We start from the raw sequence: 15,240 nt of genomic DNA on the forward strand, positions 1-15,240 counted from the left end.
CATCCCTCCCCTTTAGTGGCTTTCCAGGGTCTCAAGCGGAGGTTTTTCATGCCTCCTTGCCTGGACCCTTTTTAGTTGGAGATGCTGGGGATTGAACTTGGGACCTCCTGCTTACCAAGCAGATGCTCTACCACTGAGCCACCGTCCCTCCCCTTTATTGGCTTTCCAGGATCTCAAGCGGAGGTTTTTCATGCCTACTTGCCAGGACCCTTTTTAGTTGGAGATGCCGGGGATTGAATCTGGGACCTTCTGCTTACCAAGCAGATGCTCAACCACTGAGCCACCATCCCTCCCCTTTAGTGGCTTTCCAGGGTCTCAAGCGGAGGTTTTTCATGCCTCCTTGCCTGGACCCTTTTTAGTTGGAGATGCTGGGGATTGAACCTGGGACCTCCTGCTTACCAAGCAGATGCTCTACCACTGAGCCACCGTCCCTCCCCTTTATTGGCTTTCCAGGGTCTCAAGCGGAGGTTTTTCATGCCTCCTTGCCTGGACCCTTTTTAGTTGGAGATGCTGGGGATTGAACCTGGGACCTCCTGCTTACCAAGCAGATGCTCTACCACTGAGCCACCGTCCCTCCCCTTTATTGGCTTTCCAGGATCTCAAGCGGAGGTTTTTCATGCCTACTTGCCAGGACCCTTTTTAGTTGGAGATGCCGGGGATTGAACCTGGGACCTTCTGCTTACCAAGCAGATGCTCTACCACTGAGCCACCATCCCTCCCCTAAATCAAATCCACCCTGCGCCAGCAGAGCCTCGTGGGGGGACTGGCAGCCAGCAGCAGCCGTGCCCGGCTCCTAGTCCTTCCTGCTAATAGGAGAGGAAAGGAAGCCCTGCGTCATCTCTGTGGAGGATTTGGCAGGCCGCACTTCTGTTCTCTAACGGGGCTTAATCCCGGGCTTATAGGAGCATCTGGCTTCCTTACGCTCAGGCGAGGCAAATGCGTTTGTCAGCGGGTCCCTTTGGGGAAGACGGACAGGGAAGGAGCCAGGACGGTTTGGCTGCCCCCCCATTCAACCCGTCTCCGCCAGGTCCCTTTGCAGCTGAGGCCCAGAAACTGCAGCAGCCCACTGCAAGGAAGTGGGAACGTGTCTTTTTTTCGCAAGGCGAAAACTACGTTTAAAATAAGAAAATGGCACTAAATGCTTAACATCGTGCCACGGAGGCACGCGAGAGTAGCCTTGCATAATCTTAAAGAAAAATTTTAAAACGAAGAGACAAGCATTTTCTATAAGAAAAAGTTGGTTAGTATTTAGATGGGAGGCCACCAAGAAAGACCAGAGTCGCCACACAGAGGCAGGCAAGGGCAAACTGCCTCCGTTAGCCTCTTGCCTTGGAAACCCCACCTCTCCAAGGTCACCATAAAGTCAGCTGCGACTAAACAGCATTTTCTGTATCTCTTTACAGGGAAAAAGGTGAGAGCCGGTTTGGTGTAGTGGTTAAGTGTGCGGACTCTTATCTGGGAGAACCGGGTTTGATTCCCCACTCCTCCACTTGCAGCTGCTGGAATGGCCTTGGGTTAACCATAGCTTTTGCAGAGCTGTCCTTGAAAGAGCAGCTGCTGTGAGAGCCCTCTCAGCCCCACCCACCTCACAGGGTGTCTGTCTCCTGAGAGCCAGTTTGGTGTAGTGGTGAAGTGTGCGGACTCTTATCTGGGAGAACTGGGTTTGATTCCCCACTCCTCCACTTGCACCTGCTGGAATGGACTTGGGTCAGCCATAGCTATTGCAGGAGTTGTCCTTAAAAGGACAGCTGCTGGGAGAGCTCTCTCAGCCCCACCCACCTCACAGAGTGTCCTGAGAGCCAGTTTGGTGTAATGGTGAAGTGCCCGGACTGGGAGAACCGGGTTTGATTCCCCACTCCTCCACTTACAGCTGCTGGAATGGCCTTGGGTCAGCCATAGCTCTGGCAGAGGTTGTCCTTGAAAGGGCAGCTGTTGTGAGAGCCCTCTCAGCCTCACCCACCTCACAGGTGTCTGTTGGTTGGGAGGGGGGGTGGGAAGGTCAAGGAGATTGTGACCACTCTGAGATTCAGAGTATAGGGTGGGATATAAATCCAATATCTTCTTCTTCTTTCACTTTACTAACAAAACAAAAGTATCCAAGAAATTCACAGCTGAGGTCCCGTGACAGGCAAAAGAGGCATGCTGCTTGGACCCTAGCTAACGGATGTCCCACATAAAGTTGCCACCCTCCAGACAGGGCCTGTAGATCTTCTGGGATTTCAACTGATCACAATATCAGCTCTCCTGGAGAAATTTAGCTGCTTTGGAGGACGGACTGTATGGAAATACGCCCTGCCGAGTCCTCTGTCCTTTCTCAGCTTCCACCCCCCTCCCCCCAAAAAAAATCTCCAGGGATTTCCCAGCCCAGAGATAGTGCCTCTCCTCTACAGTAGTTACGAAAAGGCCTCCTGACTCAGTCCCTTGGACAGAGGAAAAATTATCGTTTTGGTAGGACTCTTGCAAGTATAGCGAAAGTATAGCGTGTTGTCATTCCGTCGCACAGTCGAGTCTGACCAGCTTGCGCATAGAACTTCAGATGAACAAAAAGCACGCTTCAAAAGGATATTCTCACGAATCAGTTCAAAAGCAGTTCAACAATCTTTTCAATAACAAAGGAATATCCATATTCAGGGGTTGTTTTGTAGGAAAATAGGTGGCGGAGCTCATCCGGAGATTGCTATGCAGCTGCACCTACTATTCAGTGGACAAGGAGGTGGAACTCTCAAAAGGAGGAGGTGGAACTCTCAGAAAGGTTCCGGAGCTGTGCTCCTGTGAGCTCCCACTGAATCCGAGGTCTGTCCATACTTCAGTAGTTAGTTCATGGAGCTAAAGGAAACCTTTCCAAAAATGGCTGTTCTAGATATCAAGACGTTTCATCCCTCTTTCTTCAGTTTGCAGGTTTATTTTTCACTGGAACTAAAAATATATATGCATGGATATCATATTCGGATATTATAGAATAGTCAAATAAGTGGTAGACTCGAGGCTGGCTATAGGGCAGAGGGGGAAATGCATTTGTGTGATGCAGCTGGCAGTGGATAGTTAACTTGAATTTTCTTCTCCGTGTTCACGCTGTCGCTCTCTTACTCTCCCAGGGAGAAGAACGATGATACCTCCGGCGAGGATAACGACGAGAAAGAAGCCGTGGCATCCAAAGGGCGCAAAACCGCCAACAGCCAGGGCCGGCGCAAAGGTCGCATCACCCGCTCGATGGCCAGCGAGGCCAACCACGAGGAAGTGGCGGCTCCCCAACAGAATGCAGAGCTGGGTGGGTACCCTTGTAACATAAGAGAAGCCATGTTGGATCAGGCCAATGGCCCATCCAGTCCAACACTCTGTGTCACTCAGTGTCCAATACGTGTGTGTACAAACACACATATACATACACACATATATATACACGCATGCATATATATATATATATATATATATATATATATATATATATATATATATATACACACACACACACACACACACATACACACACACACACACACACACACTGTGGCTAGTAGCCACTGATGGACTCTGCTCCATATTTTTATCCAATCCCCTCTTAAAGCTGGCTATGCTTGTAGCCGCCACCACCTCCTGTGGCAGTGAATTCCACATGTTAATCACCCTTTGGGTGAAGGAGTACTTCCTTTTATCCGTTTTAACCTGACTGCTCAGCAATTTCATTGAATGCCTATGAGTTCTTGTAGGAAGAAAAGGACTTCTTTCTCTACTTTCTCCATCCCATGCATAATCTTGTAAACCGCTATCATGTCACCCCACAGTTGACGTTTCTCTAGGCTAAAGAGCCCCAAGCATTTTAACCTTTCTTCATAGTGTTCCAAACCTTGACTCATTCTAGTTGCCCTTTTCTGCACTTTTTCCAATGCTATAATACCCTTTTTGAGGGGTGGTGACCAGAATTGTACACAGTATTCCAAATGAGACCGCACCATCGATTTATACAGGGGCATTATGATACTGGCTGATTTGTTTTCAATTCCCTTCCTAATAATTCCCAGCATGGCGTTGGCCTTTTTTATTGCAGACGCACACTGTCTTGATATTTTCAGTGAGTTACCTACCACGACCCCAAGATCTCTCTCTTGGTCAGTCTCTGCCAGCTCACACCCCATCAGCTTGTATTTGTAGCTGGGATTCTTGGCCCCAATGTGCATTACTTTGCACTTGGCCACATTGAACCGCATCTGCCACGTTGATGCCCACTCACCCAGCCTCAACAGATCCCTTTGGAGTTCCTCACAATCCTCTCTGGTTTTCACCACCCTAAACAATTCAGTGTCATCTGCAAACTTGGCCACTTCACTGCTCACTCCCAACTCCAGTTCATTAATGAACAAATTAAAGAGCATGGGACCCAGAACTGAGCCTTGCGGCACCCCACTGCTTACCATCCTTCACTGCAAAGACTGCCCATTTATACTCACTCTCTGCTTCCTATTAATTAGCCAGTTTTTGATCCACAAGAGGACCTGTCCTTTTACTCCATGACTCTCAAGCCTACTAAGGAGCCTTTGATGAGGAACTTTATCAAAAGCTTTCTGGAAGTCATGATTGGGGGTGGGGAGGACGGAAAAGAAGGGGGTCGGATGCAGGGGTGATCCTGCCTCTGGGCAAGCTAGGCAATAGCCTAGTGCAGGGGGGTCAAACATGTGTCCCGAGGGCCGAATCAGGCCCCCGGAGGGCTCCTATCAGGCCCCCGAGCAACTGGCTGTCATCTGCTTCCTTCTCCCTCTCTCTTGCTTCCTTCTGCATCACAGCTTGCTTGGCAAGACTTGCCTCAATCTCACAGGAGCTACAGAGCAAAGCCTCTATTTTCTCCATTGACTCCTCCCTTGGAAAGGGGGAGCTCCTCCCTTCGAAAGGGAGGAGGAATAGCTTGCTTTGCCAGGCTCTGTCAATCCCCCAGCAGAGCTACGGAGCTGAGCCCCTCTTCCTTCTATTGGCTGAGGCTCCTCCCCCCTCCTTGTCCTCTGGGGAGGGAGGGAAAGAGCCAGAGCTTCCTTTGCCCAGTCCCCTGGATCCCATGGGAGAAATACAAAGAAAGCACCTTTAAGACCAATCAGCGCTAACGTTTTGAGCGTCCTTTATTTTAAGGTTTTCTTTTAAAAAAAAAAATCTTTAATTGTGTTTGTCTGTGTCCTTTATAAAGTTTATATATCTGGCACCTCATCTTAAATAGATATACGCATGGCCTGGCCTGACATGGCCCGGCCCAACAAGGTCTCATTTATGTCAGATCCGGCCCTCGTAACAAATGAGTTCGACACCCCTGGCCTAGGGTGCCTGCCTTCTGGGGGTGCCGAATGGGGTGCCCCCATGTAGCTCGGTGGCGTTATCAGGGTGGGGAGGGGGAGGCTCCAGAAGTTAGCCTTGCCTCGGGTGCCGGACAGTCTAGGGCCGGTCCTAGACCTCCTGGGATTTCAAGCGATCCCAACACAGAGATCTGTTCTCCTGGAGAATCTAGCTACTTGGGAGGATGGAACCTATGGAAATACACCCTGCTGAGTCCTCTGCGTGTTAATTTAACTTAAATTTAATTTTTTTAAATTTATACCCCACCCTATCCTGCGAGCGAGCTCTGGGCGGCTTGCGACATTTTATTTTAATTTATTTTAAATTTACCTGCCGCCCACTCCGCGTGCACGCTCTGGGCGACTCACAGTCATAATGCAACAATAACAATACCGTATAATTATAAAATCAAAGCTCATATAAACAAATTATAATTTAAAACTTTAAAATGGTGCTATAAAATTTCCTGCATAGGCGGTGCAGCTTAATTCTCTGTAATTGCTCTATTACGGGGTGGCCAACGGTAGTTCTCCAGATGTTTTTTTTGCCTACGACTCCCATCAGCCCCAGCCTGCATGGCCAATGACTGAGGCTGATGGGAGTTGTAGGCAAAAAACATCTGGAGAGCTACCGTTGGCCACCCCTGCTCTATTAGGTGTCTTGTAGATGGATGGTAGTATTCAGCGACATAACAGTGGCAGCTCCTCCCGCATTAGTTACTCTAGGCCTACTAAGAAAGGTCGGTTTTACAGGCCCTGCGGAATTGGGAGAGATCCCACAGGGCTCTCATGGCCTCTGGGAGTGCGTTCCATAAAATAGGGGCTGCCACTGAGAAGTTCCTCACCCGTGTAGAGCATAATCTGGCCTCCCTTGGTCCGGGGGTGGATAACAGATGTAGACTTCCTGAACGCAGTGCTCTCTGGGGTACATATGGGGAAAGGTGGTCCCTTAGATAGACAGGTCCTTGGCCATTATATGGCTTTAAAGGTCATTAAAACATTAAACATTAAAAACCTTACAAAACATCAAACAAACTACATCCAACTAAATAGTCTCATAATTACAGAAGCTGTAATTACAGCTGCGCTGGGCAGGGCATATTTCTAGGATGGAAAACCACCGCCTTCCCAAGATTGCCCTGTATGGCGAACTCTCCACCGGCCATCGAAATAGAGGGGCACCAAAGAAGAGGTACAAGGACTCCTTGAAGAAATCCCTTGGCACCTGTCGCATCAACCATCACCAGTGGTCTGACCTAGCCTCAGATCGCAAAGCAAGGAGGCACACCATCCACCAGGCTGTCTCTTCCTTTGAGAACGCACGCATAGCTGGTCTTGAGGATAAAAGGAGATTGAGGAAGAATCGCACTGCTACAGCACCAACCCCAGATCAGACTTTTCCCTGCAGCCACTGTGGCCGGACCTGCCTGTCCCGCATTGGTCTTGTCAGCCACCAGCGAGCCTGCAGCAGACGTGGACTACTGCACTCTTCTTGAATCTTCGTTCGCGAAGTCAAGCCGAGAGAGAGAGAGAGAGACAGAAGGAAGAGGAACTATGATCCACATCACTGGCAACAAATCAGAAACCACATGTAGGCTGGGCAGTGTTCAGCATAACATAAACACCTAGATGGTCAAAGTGCTGGGGGAAGCAGTGATTTCAGGGGACACCTGGTGGATCCATTGAAAGCCTGGCAGAAGAACTTGCAGGGCCCGGATCTCTAGCGGGAGCTCATTCCACCAGGTAGGGGCCTGGACCGAAAAGGCCCTGGTCTTTGTTCAAGCCAATCGGGCGTCCTAAGGACCAGGGATCACGAGAAGATGTGCAGCTGACCTCAGAACCTGGGGGCGGGGGGGGGGGGGTCGTATGTGGAGAGGCGATCCCGAAGATATGCAGGCCCGAGGCCTTTCTCAGTCTCCGCCCCCGCCCCCGTTGGATGCAAGAAAGGGAAGAGGAAGCCCACCTGCTGGAAAGCCAAGGGATAAAAGGGAAAGGGATCCAGTTTGTGCCCTAAAGGGCTGAGTCACCGAGCTCTGATTTGTCACCCTACTGCTCATGTGCCTGCACGCGCTCAGTGCGCATAAGGAAATCTGGAAACCGCGACTGAAACTGTCCGTTGCTGCGAGCAGCAGGCATGCAGGACAGCGTTCGGTGTAGAGTGGACTGGGCTCGTGACTGCTCCGATTCCTAACCCTGCTGCTCAAGTTCATGCTCAGTGCATGTCGGGGAACGTGGGGACGGCATGTCGCTGCGAGTAGCAGACAAGCAGGATAGATACGCAGCTTGCAGGACGTTGTATTCAAAACAATAATAAGAGCGTAGATTTATACCGCGCCCTTCTCTCTGAATCAGAGTCTCAGAGCGACTTGCGATCTCCTTTTATCTTCCTCCCCCACAACAGACACCCTGTGAGGTGGGTGGAGCTGAGAGGGCTCTGACAGAAGCTGCCCTTTCAAGGACAACTCCTAGGAGAGCTATGGCTGACCCAAGGCCATTCCAGCAGGTGCAAGTGGAGGAGTGGGGAATCAAATCCGGTTCTCCCAGATAAGAGTCCACAGACTTAACCACTACACCAAAAGGAAATGGGCTTGGGCTCTTTTTTCTAGCAGGAGCTCCTCTGCATATTAGGCCACGCCCCCCCTGACGTAGCCAATCCTGGAGCTTACAGTAGGCCCTGTACTAAAAGCCCTGTAAGCTCTTGGAGGATTGGCTGCATCAGGGAGGCGTGGCCTAATATGCAAAGGAGCTTCTGCTAAAAAAAAGAGACCTATGGCTTGTTGGGGAGGGCACGGAAACATCTGGCTGGCCGTCTGCTGAAGCAAGGGGCTCTAGGTTCAATGTCCTTGGATGGGATGCAGCTGCCTGCCCTATGCTCTTTGGCCCTTCCCATTCCGGGAATGCTCATCCCTAGATGAGAGCCAGCGTCTCCGGCTGAGTACTGCAGGTTGATTCCATCTTGAGGTCTTAGCCTGTCTGGAGTCTTTTGGCTTCAGGGTACTCACGTCGACCAGGGGCCAAGGAGCTTTGGGCTGGCAGAATCCCGGAAGCTTCTTCGCTTCCTCTGTACCTTGGAAATCCCCCTGTGCTTGCAACCCTTTGAAGAATTTCCCTTCTCAGCCACTTGAGGGCCTTGGAGGATTGAGAAATCTCGTCCAGGGAAAGAGCTTGTCTGTTCCTGAGCAGGAACTTAGGGCAAGGAGGGCTGCGCGTTTGGATCAGTTTAACGGGTAGGTTAATCAACTTGAAGTTCTAGTTGATTAACTGGTGGGAACAGTCGCTTTTTGTTAGCAGCAGCTGAGCCATTTCAGGACATGCTCCCTTGGCTCCCCCCCCCCCCCCCCCCCGAGGATCCCTTTTGTTTGTTACCAATGCGAAAGAAAGTGTTAAAGGTGGATTTTTATGAGGGGCAGCTTTTGTTTACTAAAGCTTAAGTTACGCAACCGTTTCCTTGAAAGTCTTTTAAAGGAATCTGTGTTGGTTTGGGGGAAAATAGTGTTATTTACATTTTACCTCCTGGATTAGTTGGATAAAAGGCGTGTGATCAAACAGCTTTAATCCATTAAAAACCCAAACAGCAGCTCACAGTTCCCCCACTGTCAATATTTACTCACTTCGTTTATACCCCACTGTTCTCCTCTCCTCCGCTTTGTCCCTACACAACAACCCTGTGAGGTAGGCTAGGCTGAGAGGGTGGAACTGGCCCGAGGTCACCCAGAGATCTGTCATGGCAGACAGGAGATTCCAAAACCAGTTTGGAGAGTGAGAGCCAGTTTGGTGTAGTGGTTAAGTGTGCGGACTCTTCTCTGGGAGAACGGGGTTTGATTCCCCGCTCCTCCACTTGCAGCTGCTGGAATGGCCTTGGGTCAGCCATAGCTCTCTTATCTGGGAGAGCCGGGTTTGATTCCCCACTCCTCCACTTGCAGCTGCTGGAATGGCCTTGGGTCAGCCAGAGTTCTCTTATCTGGGAGAGCCGGGTTTGATTCTCCACTCCTCCACTTGCAGCTGCTGGAATGGCCTTGGGTCAGCCATAGTTCTCTTATCTGGGAGAGCCGGGTTTGATTCTCCACTCCTCCACTTGCAGCTGCTGGAATGGCCTTGGGTCAGCCATAGCTCTCTTATATGGGAGAACCGGGTTTGATTCTCCACTCCTCCACTTGCAGCTGCTGGAATGGCCTTGGGTCAGCCATAGCTCTCTTATCTGGGAGAACCGGGTTTGATTCCCCACTCCTCCACTTGCAGCTGCTGGAATGCCCTTGGGTCAGCCATAGCTCTCTTATATGGGAGAACCGGGTTTGATTCCCCACTCCTCCACTTGCAGCTGCTGGAATGGCCTTGGGTCAGCCATAGCTCTCTTATATGGGAGAACCGGGTTTGATTCCCCACTCCTCCACTTGCAGCTGCTGGAATGGCCTTGGGTCAGCCATAGCTCTCTTATATGGGAGAACCGGGTTTGATTCCCCACTCCTCCATTTGCAGCTGCTGGAATGGCCTTGGGTCAGCCATAGCTCTCTTATATGGGAGAACCGGGTTTGATTCCCCATTCCTCCACTTGCAGCTGCTGGAATGGTCTTGGGTCAGCCATAGCTCTCTTATATGGGAGAACCGGGTTTGATTCCCCACTCCTCCACTTGCAGCTGCTGGAATGGCCTTGGGTCAGCCATAGCTCTCTTATATGGGAGAACCGGGTTTGATTCCCCACTCCTCCACTTGCAGCTGCTGGAATGGCCTTGGGTCAGCCATAGCTCTCTTATATGGGAGAACCGGGTTTGATTATCCACTCCTCCACTTGCAGCTGCTGGAATGGACTTGGGTCAGCCATAGCTCTCTTATATGGGAGAACCGGGTTTGATTCCCCACTCCTACACTTGCAGCTGCTGGAATGGCCTTGGGTCAACCAGAGCTCTCTTATATGGGAGAACCGGGTTTGATTCCCCACTCCTCCACTTGCAGCTGCTGGAATGGCCTTGGGTCAGCCATAGCTCTCTTATATGGGAGAACCGGGTTTGATTCCCCACTCCTCCACTTGCAGCTGCTGGAATGGCCTTGGGTCAGCCATAGCTCTCTTATATGGGAGAACCGGGTTTGATTCCCCACTCCTCCACTTGCAGCTGCTGGAATGGCCTTGGGTCAGCCATAGCTCTCTTATATGGGAGAACCGGGTTTGATTCCCCACTCCTCCACTTGTAGCTGCTGGAATGGCCTTGGGTCAACCAGAGCTCTCTTATCTGGGAGAACCGGGTTTGATTCCCCACTCCTCTACTTGCAGCTGCTCGAATGGCCTTGGGTCAGCCATAGCTCTCGCAGGAGTTGTCCTTGAAAGGGTGGCTTCGGTCAGAGCCCCTCTCAGCCCCACCCACCTCACAGGGTGTCTGTTGTGGGGGGAGAAGACATAGGCGATTGTAAACTGCTTTGAGTCTCTGATTCAGAGCGAAGGGCGGGGTATAAATCTGCAGTCTTCTTCTTCAAAGCCTCCAAAGGAGCTTAGAGTTCTAGGAAGGGGCCAAAAGTTAAAAACATAAATAGCTATAGACAAAAGTACATGTGTTTATAACAAAAACATAAAAACCCGAATGAAGCCTCATAAAGCAAGAGTCCAGTAGCACCTTTAAGACCAACAAAGCTGTATTCAGAATAATATAATAATAATACTTTTTATTTGTATCCCGCCCTCCCCGCCAGGGCAGGCTCAGGGCGGCTCACAGCATATGAATATAAAATACAATAAAACCATACATACTAATTACAGTTACAATTATAAAATCATCATTAAATCATTAACAACTTACATTAAAATTAACATTGTGGTGCTATAACTTAGGTCTTTAATAAAATTCAGTGGCTAAAACATGTCCAGCGAGACTTTCTTGACTCGATATTAGGTGAAGGCTGTTTTGAAGAGGTAGGTCTTACAGGCCCTGCGGAATTGGTCTAAACATCGCAGGGCCCGTACCTCCTCCGGGAGTTGATTCCACAGCAGTGGGGCTGCAATGGAGAAGGCCCGATCCCGGGTGGTCTTCAATCTGGCCTCCCTTGGCCCAGGGATATTCAGCTGGTTCTTTCCAGCTGACCTCAGAGCTCTCTGGGGTTCATATGGGGAGAGACAGTCCCTCAAGTAGGCAGGTCCTCGGCCATATAGGGCTTTAAAGGTGATAACCAGCACTTTGTAACGGACTCGGTACACCACTGGCAGCCAGTGCAGTCCACGTAGACCCGGCTGTATGTGCTCCCATCTTGGGAGTTCCCAACAGCAACCTAGCCGCCACGTTTTGCACCATGGAAGCTTTCGTGTGCTTGAAGTGCACCTCATCAGACAATCGGGTGGAATGGCCATCAGTCCTTAATATAGAGAAAGTGGGCACTGAATTAGTATGCAAAATCGTGGAAATGTTTTTTTTGCAGATTAAAAGAATCGCAAGTTGGGGTCTGTTATTCAGGACTGGTGGCCTCTCCATCCTATTGTCTGATGAAGTGTGCTTTAGAGCACACGAAAGCTTCCACTCGGAATCAAACTTTGTTGGCCTGAAAGGTGCTGCTCGACTCCTGCTTTGTTCTGCTTCGGACCAACATGGCTGCCCACCTGGAAGCCTCGTGAAATCATCCAAGTGGCAAATTCACAAAAACAGAACCGCAGATGACCGGATGCATTTCGGCCTGCGGAGGCCTTCTTCAGAGGTCCGATAGTCACAGCGTATGACAAGTTGCAGCGTATGACAAAGTCCCTGTGACACCTGTAAGGCAATAAGCAATTAATACAGGACCCGAAATAGAAATGCGCCAATCTGGAAATGAGCGACACACAAAAAAATTGTTGGGAGGCCACAAATGTATCTCTCAGCATATACTGGAAATAATAATATTACCAATATATACCTTCCAGCTTTAAGTCCAAGTAAAGTGCCCTTATCAGTGCCAGTGTAACATCGGTATGCGTCAGTAAGTATCAGATTATCTGGGGAGAGGAGATTCAAACCTGAGTCTTTTAGAACGTGCTTTGATATTCTAACCTCTCCACTGGCTCACAGTGTGCCGTGTGCCTCTTGATGTTGATTTTGATAGATTTCTTTTTTATGTTTTGGGGTTTTATAGCCTTTTCCTCTTTGCTTACAACGCTTTTCTTCACCGTTGTGCCCTGAAAGACAACTCTGAGTGTTAAGACAGCAAACCTCGCCCCTGCCCCCCTCCCATTCAAAAAGAAAGTGACATACAGAAAGGTTTACCTCTGAACATCTCTTACCTTGCAAACCACTGTGGCAGGGGTGGCCAAACTTGCTTAATGTAAGAGCCACATAGAATAAAAGTCAGATGTTTGAGAGCTGTAGGGAGGAAGGAAATAAATTAAATGGGGAGGGAGAGATGGATAGAAAGCAACTTTTAAGTTTAAATTCATTCTGCAGGCTGCCCGCTGGTTTTGCTTGGAGAAGTGATTTAAAGAGACAAATGCCTTCTCCAAGGCAGCCGACAGAGTGGTGGGAGCTTTTTTCTTTTTCTTTTAATATTTTTATTAAGTGTGCATAAATCAACATATTTATACATCTCATATAAATACGCTTCTTTTTTTTTGCTTGTCGTCTTCTACAAATCAAACTGAATACTAACAACAAATAAACAAACTCCTTCCTCTTTATCTTATTTCCTTTCTTTACCCGATTTCACCCGATCCCCATACCACTTTCCCTAATTTTTATTCTAATCATAATTGTATTCTTCCTTTTTGTTTCCAAAACGTCTTTACTTCTTTCATGGACTTCCATCTTTACACGCTTAATTTTTTAAAACTTTAACTAGCTTCCCTTGTGCCTGCAAAAGCAAGCTGGACAGAGTTACCTCCAGAACTGGGCGCTGCAGAAAGATCTCTACAATCGGAGGTCTTGTGAGGGGGGGGCACACCCAGGGGTGGTGGGAGCTTTTGAGAGCCGCACAATATGTATGGAAGAGCCACATGCGGCTCCCAAGCCACAGTTTGGCCACCCCTGCCCTCTGGGCTGGCTGGCACATCCCACCACCAGATGCCTGTGAGTCGTCTGTGACTTCAGTGCAAAGCACTGTTGTTATTTTTTCTCGACGGCACTGTTGGGCTGGAAAAAAGCCTGGATTTCTGTCCAGGTAAATCGAATAATAAAATACAAATGTGAACATAAAATTCAAAAAGCATTTAAAATGGTTTTTAAAAAACCCACTTAACACAGTCTACCCTTCCGAGGTCGGTCAAAGGAGTCCCCAGCTTGCTGGGGGGAAAGCGTAGAGGACTGGGGAAGGCAATGGCAAACCACCCCGTAAAAAGTCTGCCGTGAAAACGTTGGGAAAGCAACGTCACCCCAGAGTCAGAAACGATCAGTGCTCGCACAGGGGGCTACCGTTTATCTTTTTAAAGCTATATATCCTCTGCCGCCAGGAATAAAGGAACAAACAGATATCCTTGAGAATCTTTGGGTTTTTTGAGTCCCAGCTAGGCTTCTATGTGTGACTTCCCTCCTTTTGACCCGACTCCACTGAATGATTTTTTTTTTCTTTAAAAAAAATCAGCTTTTGTTGGCTCACCGGGTTGGGGGTGGGAGGAAGAGGATAGACTTTGAGTGGGAGAAATGACCTCCCATGACTTGGAAAGGAGAACCAGCTGCAGTTCTGTCTAGTCAGCCGTGCTAGTTCCCTCCTTCCTTTCTCCCCCCCCCCCAACCGTTGATGCTGAACAGGTTGTGAGACTTGGCAACTGCAGATTGCCTCTCACACAATGCCCCCCCATGCACGCACGCACACATCCCTTACCTTTGCTTTTTAAAAAAATTAACCTCGCCTCAACTCTCTTCTCCCTATAGAGCTCTTTGAGTCACTATCCTATGGCTGTTTGTTTCTCCTAAAACGAGGCTGTTCAAACATCTCGTGTTGTGAGGAAAACAACACGGGTCCTTTTTCCCCTCCCCCCCCCCCCCTGTTTGTTTAGAGTATAACAGTCCCGAGCAGAAATCTGTTTCCTTCACAGGTTCAGTGTGTGTTTGTGTGTGTGTGTGTGTGTGTGAGAGAGAGTGGATGTGTATGACTCAGTCTTGGGCTGCTATTGTAGGTCTTCCTCTCCTAGGTTTCAGAGTACCCAAATGGCAACGTGTTCTACAAATAGACGATGGAATATTTTTGTCGCAAGAGCGGTGAGCTTGCTCACGCATACACGCACAGCGTCTCCTCCCTAGAAAAAGACAAAAAAAAAATCTTATTAGTCTGCCTCAGGACTGAGGTGCAGATGGGACCCCTTTAGGGTCGCCAATCCCCAGGTGGGGGCAGGAGATCCCCTGGTTTGGAGGCCCTCCTCCCACTTCAGGGTTATCAGAAAGTTGGGGGTGAGGGGAAGTGAAATGTCTGCTGGGCACTCCATTATACTCTATGGGTCCAATTCCCATAGGATATAATGGAGAATTGTTCTGTGGGTCTCTGGGGGGAAGGTGCTGTTTTTTTTTAGGTAGAGACATCAGATTTTCAGCATAACATCCGGTGCCTCTCCTCAAAATACTCCCCGAGTTTCAAAAAGATTGGACCGAGGGGTCCCATGCTATGAGCCCCCAAAGAAGGTACCCCTATCTTTCATTATTTCCAAATGGAGGGAAGGCATTTAAAAGGAGTGCACTCCCTTTAAATGTGGGCGCCACAACTCCCTTTGGAGTTCAATTGTGCATTCCTTCCCGGTCTTGCTTCGAGTTGGCATAGCCACGCCCGGTCCACCCACAAATCTCTCTTGGTTTTTTGTAGCAGGAACTCCTTTGCCTATTAGGCCACACCCCCTTGACGTAGCCAATCCTCTTGGAGCTTACAGTAGGCACTGTACGAAGCCCTGTAAGCTCTTGGAGGATTGGCTAAATCAAAGGGGTGTGGCCTAATAGGCAAAGGAGTTCCTGCCACCAAAAAAAACCCCTTCTCATGTTCCTCACAGCCTCCATCAGTA

At 49.3% G+C, this 15,240-nt stretch overlaps 1 protein-coding gene across 1 annotated transcript in view; it reads left to right on the forward strand.

The window, feature by feature from the left end:
- Window positions 1-15,240, forward strand: part of NCOR2 (nuclear receptor corepressor 2) — a 480,522-nt gene that overhangs the window by 232,325 nt on the left and 232,957 nt on the right. The window contains 1 exon segment of the mRNA XM_060250121.1: window positions 3,096-3,268. Coding sequence (XP_060106104.1) covers window positions 3,096-3,268 — 173 coding nt within the window.

The sequence above is a fragment of the Heteronotia binoei genome, chromosome 11 (genome assembly GCF_032191835.1).
Source record: "Heteronotia binoei isolate CCM8104 ecotype False Entrance Well chromosome 11, APGP_CSIRO_Hbin_v1, whole genome shotgun sequence".
Classification (NCBI taxonomy): domain Eukaryota; kingdom Metazoa; phylum Chordata; class Lepidosauria; order Squamata; family Gekkonidae; genus Heteronotia; species Heteronotia binoei.